The 13,003-nt window shown below is 38.5% G+C and overlaps 1 protein-coding gene across 1 annotated transcript in view; it reads right to left on the bottom strand.

Moving 5' to 3' along the window:
- LOC136056006 (glypican-5-like) overlaps positions 1 to 13,003 on the bottom strand; it is a 419,124-nt gene that overhangs the window by 268,661 nt on the left and 137,460 nt on the right. The window contains exons 4-6 of the mRNA XM_065747939.1: positions 6,804 to 6,934; positions 2,280 to 2,339; positions 459 to 584 (exon numbers count right to left, since the gene is read on the bottom strand). Of these exons, the coding sequence (XP_065604011.1) occupies positions 459 to 584; positions 2,280 to 2,339; positions 6,804 to 6,934 (317 nt within the window). The remainder of the gene's footprint in view (positions 1 to 458; positions 585 to 2,279; positions 2,340 to 6,803; positions 6,935 to 13,003) is intronic.

Raw genomic sequence — 13,003 nt, 5'->3', positions numbered from 1 at the left:
CCCTCCATGTCAGTCCAGTGCTTTGGCCATGTAAACAAGTTGCTCAGCTCCCAACTTTGTTCACATCCAGTGGAAGATAACCACGCTGATTAATTCACATTCTTGCTTTAGCTAAAATTCTCTGCTGATTTACAGTTACACTGTATTTTGACACAGTGAGCCTGGTGATTTCCCACAATTCCCAATTTGGCTTTAGAGGAAAGTGTATAGAAAAAGAAAAAGACCCTTCAAAATAGCCCCTCAAGAAAGTGTTCCACTACATTTAATACTTTTGATACCTTTAATGCATTTAGTATCTAAAACTCAGCATTAAGAATAATATATGTTAGCAAAACCCTTGTTCACATAAGCAACAATAGGAAGGGGAAACCTAAAGGTGACAATAGTGACTGAGAACAGTTGAAATGTACATAGGCAGTTTTTTCACCACTAGGGAAAACTTTTAGTCGTAACATTACCTTTCTACAACATTTTCTCCATTCCAGCAGGTTGAGCTGTCTCTCATCACCAGGTCTCCATCACACAGCCTTTCTGCTATAGAGGCGTAAAAGGTTCGGGATCGCTTCATATAACTGATGAATTCTCTGCAATGGAGGAAGAGCATGCATTTGACAACAGAACCATACACATTATTTAAGCCTCCTGCAAACTCAGACCTCTACGAATTAAACGTTTAGATCCCATAGAAAAATTAAAAGTCAACCAAGCTAATTAATTTTTATTTCTAGTGTACTCCTACTGCTACATATCATCCATTATCACATACAAAGAGCAGTTTCGAGAAATGATGCTAACACCCCAAAATTTGAAAGAAATCCACATCTACAGTCTCAAGAAAAAGATATAAAACAAAACAAACAAACAAACAAACAAAACAAAGAAACACCATCATTAAAAAGGCTGGTGTTTTGTTTTGCTTTGATTTTCCCCATTACTATCCATGTCACATTCATACTGGAAAGAAATTTCTCTCCCATCACGTCTGGCAACATGCCTGTAAGAGGTGGCTGTGGCTGCTGCTTTGGAGAGCAACCAAAATTCATGGTCTATGCAAACAACACATTTCTGATTATGTGCATGCAGAAAAATGCCTTTTGGCTGAACTGCTGATTCCATAATCTGGTTATATACATAATATGCATCTGGCTGAGACAGCCAAAAAATACACACTGTAACAAAACAAGTATTAATTCAGGACACAATTGGGAGTATTGTGATACAAAAAATTACCCTCTATGCACAGATTCGGAAGCTCCTATTTGGTAAAAGCTAGCTGAAGACATTGATAAGGACAACACAGAAATTTACTAGAATTAACATGGAGCTATCTGTCCCCTTTTGAAAGGCCAAAAAACTCATACTGGTTTACTGTACTTCTGCCTGTCAGGCTGCAAGACAACACTGTCCTGAAAAGGTGCCTGGGGATGCAGCTTGGTGGAGTTTGGCACATGAACTGTCATGATTTATTACATATTTGTGAGTAAAAGGTGCTTTAAAGAATGTTTAAGGCTACTGCTTAGCATCTACACTTAGGGTTGAGGCAAGGTTATTTTCCACATAACTGTCTTTTCGCCTTCCCATAATTTTTTTTGCCATCCCATTTAACATGTCTATCCTGCTCTAGATAAACGAGTCATCACATAGTCCTAAGGAGCAAGCTTATCCTAACATCACAAAAAGCTGTAATTATGAGAGGGGAAAAAAAAAAGGTTAAAAAAAAGAAAAGTAAAAAGGAATTTTTGGTTTTATAAGGAAGAAATCAGTATTTCTACCTCTTGTCCACTCATGAGTAGGAGCTCAGTGTATATACACGTGAGGCTAAGCCTGGACAGCAGTCCACCTGTCCAACGGAACCATCCTGAGAGCATCTATTTATGCAAAGCTGACACAAATGCTGAAGACTTTAAGTCCTCTAAAGACAGTTTCCTTTGAAGGACTTAAAAATCACCCCTTTAAGAGAGGCTAAAGCTCATCTTACTCAGCTCACCCCAAGGCCTCAACTCCTTTGTATTTTCAGCAGCGGGGTTCTGACATTTCAAAACAGCATCTTTGGAAATGAAGACTTGTATGTGCAACTCTTAACCAATAAAGACATTTACTTTTCATTAATATAAAACTAAACACACTAGCCAGAGAAAGCAGTGTTTCCCAATGTCCTGCTGTATAAAACCAGCACACTCAGTGGTATGCCAGTTCCTAGATTATAGCTGAAAGAGCAGCTTACAATGGAAATGAGCAAAGCATTGTGCCTAAGTATGTCACTTTGTTTTCATCCTTACCGAGAGATTTTTTTCAAACTTCTTGATTTGTCATTCTTTGAAGCTTTCAGAGGCAGAGAACTTGAATAGGCCAGGGAGAACAAACATCAATCAGGAGAGGTTGGGGAGTAGGGGAGAATCAGAAGTTCAGGCAAATAAGGGGAAAAAAATGAGAAAGAAAACAGAAAAGTAAAAATTATTTGAAAGAAAGGTCATCAAGCACATGCATAGGATAATATAAGAAAACAAATAAGGAGGAGCTTTTCCCAAAGTGTACATGCAATTAAACATGTGAAAGCAATACTGAAAAAATACAATGGAGATTTTGTTTCTCCCAATCATTTTCATATAAGAACACAATAACAAATGCAGCACACAGCCAAAAGCTGAAAATAAATTCAGTGGGACTTAAATTAACCATAACTGATACCAAATGGAAGAACTCCAAATATATGAGGCTATATAGGAAAATAATGAGAATCAGCGTAGAATGATTACAGTGGAAAAGGGGACACGAATAGAACTTGCTTTCTTGTGCAATGAGCATTTTGCTTTCTGTTAACAAAGAATGTGTACACAGATATCTTCTGCTGTTCATTTCTGGACAGACTGCATGAAAGACTGCCAAAAATGATTCTACAAAGCAGGATATGTAGGCTTTAAGATTATATCTGAAGAAAAACTAGAAAAAAGTCTGGCGGTTACTTAGTGCAAGTTCATTTCTTAGGCACTGATATCAGAGGTCCCTTAAATATTGTCTTTAATATCCCGATGCAATTTTCCACTTAATGATTTGATAACACATACTGTTCTTTCTCGTATACCAGTACTCTTAAATAGAAGGTAATGGCAACACCTGGAGTACAGTATGTCAACAAACAGGTTAAATAACAGTTGCCAATCCAGTTAAGTCTTAGAGACAGTACCTCTACCTCCTTCAGCTGTCAGAACACTCTGCTGATGTACATCCTGTTTCCTGGGAACTAAAGGCCAGGGATGGCCACAGGAGAGGGCTGACCTGGTATGAGAATCAGGTGTCATCCACTACCACTGAGTGCTTCCAACACAGAGAGTCAAAAAAATAAATTAGAATTTGTATCAGGGAGAATTTGGACCAGCTGAAACTTCTGCCTTGATCACCCAGAAATGGTTCATTTTTCTCTGCAGTAAATCCATTTGCATTTGGTGTTAATAATCTACATTGTACTAGCACCTTACTACTTAAATTTTAATAAAGCCATGTGATGCTTGATCCAACAGATAATTTTAAATAAAATGGACGATCTTGACTTCCAGCATTCACAAAGAAATTCAAAATTGTTTATGATGTATAAGATACATCTGCAAGCCCATAGAATAACAAAGAGATACCATCATCATTTCAAAGCTTGCTTCCTTCAATTAGGGACCTAATACCACATTGTATTCTTCTCAGACATAATAGAACTATGTAGAAAGATCTCTATCCAGTCTATGTTTAGTGGCTGGAAATATCACACACAGAAGAAATGCCAAAATGCATTTTTCCAGGAATGTACCTTGACCAGAGTAGTACCTTGAGCTGAACTCAGCAAAAGCATTCCAATTTACTGATCTAGATTCTGTACATGCCATGTACATTCTGTGTACCATCATATGGTTTCAACTTTCTTGTCATCTTTACTACATGTTATTGTAACCTCCACATTATGGCAGCACCAATCCTTAAGGCTCCAGTTAATCACTGAATACTACTGTGTAATGAAAAAAAAAAAAGTTAAAAAAAATGCATACTTCTCAACTTAATTGAGGAGAAAGGTTGCTAGTAGATCACATAGCAATTATTCAAGTTTCATCTGAGATGAAAGAAATATCACAGGAATCCACGGGACAGCGATAAGACCAGAAAAGGTGTAATTAGCCCCAGAAGATCCAGCTTCTGTACAAATTCAGGGAGCATACAGGACCATGCTGCATGGAATAGCAGAGGGTGAGTCCCTTGAGCGGAACTTCCTCTGGCCAGACACAAAAAGATACAGGGCCAGAAGAAAGGCCAGCTAAGAGAAACCATCTCAATAGGCCTAGTTTTCAAACACTTGAGAAGCTTTGGCTCTACCAAGCAGGTGGAACCAGAGGTTCTCAGACTCTGGGAAAGGAGCTTGACACTATAATTGGCTTAGCAAAGACGTAGTACCTTTGGAACAAATGTAGGTATGTATGTAAGTATAAACTGGTACTGGGTTTTTAAGGGCAGCTATAAAAACACATCCCACAGATTTGCCACTAACCTGACTGGTTCTTTGAGCCTGAAAATATTCTAGTGCATTAAGGGAATGAGACATAGCTTTTTTTGTTCAGTCATTTCTTCTTTTTCTTCCCTTATTGTATTAAGAAGGAATCATGTTCTGTGTCCCGTTGAAAGAAGGATCATATGAAGGGATGTGTACAACATAGACCAGCAGCCTGGAGCTCAGTCAGGATGAATCCCAGTGTGATCTAGGACCTAAACTGACAGATAGCTGACATTATTGTTCCTGATTTTTTAAATTGCCAGAAGGAACAGCATCAGGAAAGATTCACATCATTACTCTCATAGCCTAGATCCCCTGTGGCAGTTATCTGTCACTAAGTGTCTTTTGCACAAGCCACTGCAGCAATGATTTTACTCATCATTATGACATTATATTACCTAAATTACTTTTTATTGAAATATGTGATTGAATTATGGCAAACAACAGAAGCCATTCACTGTGGCTTTCTTTACTGTTTCACAATCACAGAAACAAAGTACAAAGTTTATGCTAAGAAACAAAGTTTTTGCAAAGTGCAAAGTTTATGGAAAGTTGGAAAACATTCTCCACCTCTTACTAATTATGGCTGCATCATTAATTTTTTATACATGAGTAATACTTACTGATGGTATATTTCAGTAACACTTAATCCTAATTCTGTAAAGGTGGTTTTAGTTTAGACGTTCGGGGTAATGCAATTTTTAGTGAATAGGTGAAGTTTGGGAAAGTTTAACCTATAGAAAATAGTTCAAATACATTTTCTTTCACACTTAAGTAGGAAGAAGGTCTTTTTCATTTACATTTTAAAAGGTGAACTTTCAAATAATTCCAGGGATCCTACGGTGCAAAAGAATTACTGTAATGCTACTAAAGACACCAGTTCCAGTTTCTGTGAGAGGTCACCAATTAACAGGCTGTTAATTCTGCATTTTTAGTTGCCAGGATTTAAGTACCAGTGAAGTCAATGCATTATACTTAAGATAAGCTTAGAATTCTATGGTTTTAAAAACATATTTTGTTAACTGTACTACCACTATTCTTTGGATTATTACTGCTGAATGTATTGATTTTCTTAGTGCCCTTTCCTCTGATATTCCATGTACACAGTAAAAAAAAGATTCGTTCAAGCACTAACACAGAATGTTGATTTTCAGTTTTAAATTACACAAGGATAAAAATAATATCATTCAAAAAACTTTGCCTGCTGTTGTTTCTTACCAATACTATATTATCTCATTCTCATAAGCTTAGGTGATTATTAAAATAACAACAGATAAAAATCTCATTTTCACAACATGGACACCAGAACCCAGCCTGGATAAATGTTAATATTGCTGTTACCAACATACAGAGAAACACACACACACATTCCCTGGGAAGATAAGGCACTGTTCTTATTTAAACACTTATGCTCACAACAGTTCCACTCACTTTGCTGAAGTTGTTCCAGATTTACACCGGTGTTACTGAGAACAGCATGTTAGCCAGAAATATGTCATCGCGATTTTATGTCCAGTTAGCTCTAATATCTATTAATGTAACATTGATAAAATTTGCAATTCTATACATCCTCCCCCCACCTTCACATTTACAGAAAGCTAATCCAGGAGCTATGCAAGGGGAAGTGAAAGAAAAATCATAAAGCCATGGTGTAAGGACACTCATGCCAGGACTGGGGCCAGTGGCAATAATTCAGCATTCTAATTATTCAGATGGCATGCAGCTGAAGAACAGAAGCCAAAATGGGCACAAATCCTAAACACAATTAGTTCTGCTCTTGCTCTATGACATAACAAACCAGGCAGACTGCAAGGAATCTTACTGCCTGCATTAGTAAGATTCTGCCCTGTGAAATCACCGACTTCGTGTCATGGTAGTGAATCTTTCCTTTCTATCCATTTTCCCTTCTCGTCTCTGCCCTGGGATAAGCCACATCCTCTCAGTCCTGAGCAATTGCATTTTAAGTAACGTAGACTCAACTGTGAAAAAACTCAGACTTTATGAGGGAAAAGCTTTCATCGTTTTCATTGAAAGTTTCTGGAAATAAGAGCACCTTGGCACTAAGTAGTGACATCAAGTCTGGCCTGGTTTTTTTTGGAGAGACCTGCAATGTGAAATCACATACATATTTTTCTGTCAGCAATGGCAATAGTGGAGTATGCACTGACAGGATGACAGAACTACATCTCTGGCTTAAAGACTACGGGACAAGAAACCACCAGCATGAACTGTGAGGAAGAGTGTTTATTTGAATTCAGCTGTTGCTTAGGGTTACCTTCTTTTATTGTTCAGACTAGCGTGGGCCAACACAAGTGTCTGGGCTTCAATTGCTTCTTTCAGTGGCACTATATGGCCTGATGACAGGTTCCCTTTTTGTTGTTTGGGCTGTCCACACACTTTATCAACCTGTATGAAAGGAAGGGAAAGAAAAACTGTGTTTGAACAGAGAAACTTATTGCTCAAAAGTCAGCCTGCTCCTTGTTGTTGATATTTACTGCTAGAGAAGATAGATGTCCAGCAGATAGAAAGAAATTATTCTTCTTTCAGGATCTAGAAGCTAGTTGCCTCCATAAGGATAAGTGACAGTGCAAAAAGCACTGTTACCAGAAAGCCATCAGCTGTGTACTTGTCACTAGATACCAGACTATAGCGCATCTGGAAACAAGCTGAAATGGTGACACTTCTACATAGATCAATATAAAAGTAACTGATGAAAGTGTTGCCACCTCCAGCTTTCATTTAGAAACATACCTGGAGAGCTTGAAGGTCAACAAATTTTGGTGGAATATCTGCCCTATATAGAGAGAGCAGAATCATGTCGTATTTGGATTTTGAGCAAGCTTATAGTCAGTCAAGCTTTCCAACCTTTAACTAGACAGTGTTCCCTTAAAATAAGAAAATAAGTAGAAAAATAAAGCACAAATAAATCACAGTTAATAATGGTAAGTGCACTTTCCTTGGAGAAACAAAATTGAAAAGCAACTCCCAGCCACGGGAATCACCAGTGCCTTAGATCCTGGGTCCTGAACACTAACATTCTACTCAGCCATTTGCCCTTACTGGAGCCTCTCATAAGGGAATTTATACAACAGGAGAAGAAAGCAAGCTTGTTCATCCTTTGTGCACTGTGAATCTGGCACTGCTCCTGCATCCTGACACATTCATCTGCTCTAATAGTTGAATAGGAAAATAATAGGAAAATAAATAATAATCGTAATAGTAAAATAAAGCTCTTCCCTTTCTAATCCACAGTAAGTCAGAGGCAACATCAAGCAAACAAAAAAAGTGGACAAAATAAATCCTAATACTGGTATGGTAATAGCAAAGGCCTTAATCACGTGGAATGCTTACTCACACAGTGCTGACTCTGTTATCCCTTCTTCAGTTTTCTAATGTAACATAGGTTGAGAGGAATTCATGCTAGCCTCTTTTCTACATCTTTAAAGTCCATACTGAGTCATGGCTGTGCATCTGCTGAATTTTCCAGAGTACAGAAGACTTCAGATAATATCCTCTGCCCCTTTGCATTACTATGTTGTATATATTTGTGCCTATGGCAGTACAGGACAATTTCCTCTGTCTTAGTCTGTGGGAATACAAGAAAGAATATTCAGAGCAGAAGCTGTGGAGCAAGATAAACAGCATGAGAAAGGCAGGCCGAGAATCAAGGACACTCCAGAAGAAGAAAAACAAAGTCAAGTAAGCTGTGTGATGGACATGTGATAATGACCCTGATTGAAGGAAGAGCATGTGGCTTGAAACAACTCATGACCCTGACTGAATAAGCGCCTGCATGCATGGTTAAAAGAGAAAACTTGTGAATGTATATAAGGGATTTTAGAGTCTGTAATAAATGATTTGGTTTGTCCACATCTGACTCTATGCCTAAAATGCTGCGTTAGCCCATCTCCACTGGAAAACTACTATTAGAAAACTATCTGCAAGATACCTCTGAAAAAAAAAAGGCCAAATCAATATGAAAAGTACAGTACAATCTGTACAGGCATGTCAATTATCATCAGTCTTATGTGTATGATCTACAGCCTGGTCCAGTATAATACACTGTAAAGGAGGTAAAGCTAGCAAGTGAACACAGATGTACTGAATAAACCCTGACATACCCAGCAGTCAGAGCAGGAGCCAGCCACCTCATTCAGTACTGCGTATATTGTTCTTGCTACACCAGAGACCATCACTACATCACTTTAAATCACAGCTTTGTAAAATATTTTCATCCTTTTAAACTTTTGAAGGAAAGAAAATACTATGCAAATGAAAATATGAGAGAAAAAAAGTCCCTTTGAGCCCTAGAGGGGCTTGAGGGTCTAGCTGGGATACAATCCTGCACAGATTCTCTCTTCTCTGCTCTGGCCTTCCCAGGTCTACAACATAAAGACCAAATTCCCATCAGAGGTTTCTGCAAAAACCATGTTGGATTACATCATGTAACTAAAGCTAGTATCTTCAAATTATACGTAACGCAAATTGTGTCACTGTTGCTTTAACCAACTATTAGAGCAGATTGGAAAAGTAATGTAATTTTTGTCAACATGAACATATACAAGCAATGAAGAACTCTTATTTTTTTTTGCTTTCCTCTGTAAACTTTCAAAGAGTTTTAGAGTCCTTGTTTTTGTTATGAACCAATAGTTTAAGCATCCAAATGAAAATGCTCATTTTGTTTTGATTTGTATTTTTGACACAGAAGAAATAAAATCAACTATTAAGTTGCCAAACCTAAACTTTTGGGTTTTCTTTCTAACCAATACTAACAGCTTCCTGCAATTCAAACAACCAAAGTATTTTAGGAAAATCTACTTCTCAGTGGAAAATTTTAACCAGCTCTACTCCATTGAAAAGAAAGTGAATCATTTAATAAAGTAGCAGGTCACAGTCACTTTTTTTTTTTTTTTTTTTTGTCACCTTGTATGGGAACTGCTGAATCACAGCCTGAACCACTGATTGGTCACCTGGGGTGAGCACTGAGTCAGCCATGGGGGCACAGGTGAAGGCAATGTACCTGTGTGATTGGAAGGGGTGGAGCCTGGCTTCACCTCTCCCAAACCCCATTTAAGGGCTGACCACCACCAGGGAAGGATCTCTTCTTGGAGATCCCTCCTATGTGGAGTCTCCTGTGAGCCTTGACATCTTGAAGGTGAGCCATCTTCTCTTTTGTATTATTTGTATCCCATCTATATAGAACTACCCAAAATATACTATCATCTATACTATTTTGTTGTGAAGTACCATCCTTGGGAGTTATTTACCTCACACACCTTGTCTTTTTCCAATACACTGGAAAACATTAGAAATCCAACACAATTTGAACTATTGCATATGTGTTTTAATCTTTAGTAAGACTTACAAGATGGGATACTATTAGCAATAAAAGTAATTCTTTAATGACTCAGTTGAGATCTGAACTGCCTTGTGCTAGGAAGAAACAAGTACAGTTAGGCAGTCCCTACCAAATACCATTTGATACATTCAGCAACAACTTATTACACAAAACTGGGGCACAAGAAGTGATTTCATCAGTGTCATAGCAGGAGCACACAGGAGCCCACAGTGCACAGGTGGCCCCCACATGCACTGTAGAATACTGAGACCTGCAGGATGATACTGTGGATCACCAGATGTTCTTCCTTCCCATCCTCTTCAGGGCAGCAAGGACAAGAGGATTTCATTCCACCATTGCTACCATGTGTATACAGATGGTTTGAAAACTTGTGCAAACCTTGGATTTGAAGACCAAACTCTTCTTTGTCTCTTGAGATACTCCTAATTTGTCTGATTTAACTTTTTCAATGAGTTGAAGAGAAAGCTAGCTGTACTATTATTTCTTAAATGTGAACTGTGATGTCTCACTGAAATGTATATTTGTTTTGCAAAGCAATAAGACAAAATGCTGTATTGTATGAGATTATATATGAGATTATATATTATATAGTTCTTTATAGTATGAGAACTATGATAATATATATGAGAACTATATATTATGTCTCCTCTCTAACAGTAAAAACCCACAACTGAAAAATAGGATTCCTCATACATAACTGAATTATTGATGTTTCATAATTATATGCATTTTTACTGGGCCTAAAGTTGTGGGTTTTGGTGTGTTTTGTGTGTTTTTTTTTAACATATACACCAATGATTTTACTTAATCTTTCAACAACCTTAGGTACATATCTTTTGTAAACTCTTTGTAATGTAATACAGACTCATACATATGAGAGTTATTCAACTTCTATTTGTTCTTTAAAATAATGACTATTCACAATTATTGAAAGGGCTTAAGAAAATAAGTTGAAAAAAAACCCAACTTATCTGAAATCTTTTGAACTCTTACAGCTCTAGCAACCTTAAATACTGAGGTCCTATTTAATAGATCCAGTATAATCAAACAAGGGGAAAATGCCATGCCCTTCTAGATACCAAGAGTATCTTAACTTTCTGAAGCTGGAGACTTTTTCACCATTTCATAATAGTACTTTTCTTTGAAGCTTATATTTTCTAGTGATTTGTACTTATGAGTTATTATTATAATGCATACAGATTTTCCAGCAAATTATTTCCCCTGAGCTGTTAATGTAGCACGGTTTTGTGAAAATCTAGAAGCCAGGCCACAGGACCATTGAAAGGCACAGGTTAACGTCTAGTTCGCCCACCCTGTCTTGGACAGTATTGCCAATCATCAGACAGGCTACCTAGGGCCTCATCCAACCTGGCCTTGAACACCTACAGGGATGGGGCATATGCAACTCAGGGCAACATGACCCAGTGTCTCACCACACACAGATAAAGAAAAGGAAAAAATGCTCCTAATATCTAATCTAAATCTCTCTTCTTCTAGTTTAAAATCTTTTTCCCTTTTCTCATCACTATCTGCTTATGTAAAAAGTTGGTCTCCCTCTTCCTTATACGCTCCTTAAAAAGTACTGGATAACCACAATGATGTATCCCCAGAGCCTTTTCCAGGCTGAACAAGCGCAGCTCCCTCAGCTTGTCCCCATAAGAGAGGTGCTCCAGCCCTCTGCTCATCACTGTGGTCCCCCACTGGACCTGCAGACAACACCAAGCTGGGAGGAAGTGTCAGTCTGTCTGAGGGTGGGAAGGACTTACAGAGGGCTCTGGATAGGCTGGATCAACAGGTTAAGGCCAAGTGTTTGAACTTTAACGTGACCAAGTGGTGGGTCCTGTATTTTGGTCACAACAACCCCAGGCAACACTACAGACTTGGAGCAGAGTTGCTAGAAACTTAGATTGTTTAGTTGGAGAAGAGGATGCTCAGAGGAGACCATATAGCTGCCTACAATTTCCTGAAAGGAGGCTGTAGTGAGGTAGGGATTGGCCTCTTTTCCTAGGTAACAAAAGTGTGAAGCAAGAAGCTAGCCTCAACAGACCCTAGGAGTCTGCAGTATTGCTTACAGCTTGCCATGTTGCTTTCTCAGAAGATATCCAGGTGGTTGAAATGCACGATCAGGAAGAGAGCCTGTAAGCGCAATGCTTCTTATAGACGAAGCAAGAAGGCCTTACCAGTTGGATCCCCTTGATCAGGCAGCCTGTAGTAGAGTATGACCACCAGATGTCCTTTATTGATCTGGTCCCTAATTTTAATCCATGAGCTCGATCGTTCTCAGAAACAGCTTTTCACAGTCTGTTCACTTATTAATACAGAGGGCATTTCCCCTGCCCATCCTGCCCTGCCTTTCCCTTCCAAACAACTTGTAACCTTTGATCACAGTTTTCTAGTTGTTTGATTCTTCCTACCATGTTTCCATGACAGCAATTAGTTCATAATTTTGTAATTGTACCATGGCTTCCAACTCTTCCTGCTTACTTCCTATGCTGTATACATTGGTGTAGAGCTCAAATGTATACATTTGAGCTGTGTTACCTTTATGGAAAGCTCTCCTAAATCTCTCTGCAACAAAACTGAGTTTTTCCTCTGCTGCATCCTAAAGTGATAGTATTCATTGGTTGTTCTCTGTCACTCAGAATTCCATCCCCTCCCCCCATTTTATCTAGTTTAAAGCTCTGCTAATCAATGTGGACAGCATGCTGCTGCAGCCCTCTGACACCATGCACCTTCTCTGCCTGGCTCCCGTTGGCCACTCAGGCCTCAGGCTATAGACTGTACCCTGCACACCCCACTAACGAGTTTCACATTAGAACTATGTGGTTTCAGATGTGAAGCTGGAAGTGAGGGAAGCAAGAAACACTGAATTATGGGGCAATCAGATTTCAATTTTCATACTTACATGCTTGCTATGAGAACCTATTTTCATTGAGTCAGACATACCCTTGTCACTCAATTAGCGGAATGTCTCAAGACACCAACAGAAATCTTGTTTACTACTTCCCACTGATGAAGTCGGGAAGTACCACTACTTACAGAAGTAAATTATGAAATTGAACATCCTCTCCTTTGGAGCATCTGCCACATATTGCTACGGAACATAATACAGAATT

The sequence above is a fragment of the Cyrtonyx montezumae genome, unplaced genomic scaffold, assembly GCF_038088225.1.
Source record: "Cyrtonyx montezumae isolate F1298 unplaced genomic scaffold, pur_monq_1.0 scaffold_5, whole genome shotgun sequence".
NCBI classification, from domain to species: Eukaryota; Metazoa; Chordata; class Aves; order Galliformes; family Odontophoridae; genus Cyrtonyx; species Cyrtonyx montezumae.
Note: the sequence above shows the minus strand (reverse complement) of the source record. Positions and strands in the feature narration are given on the sequence as shown.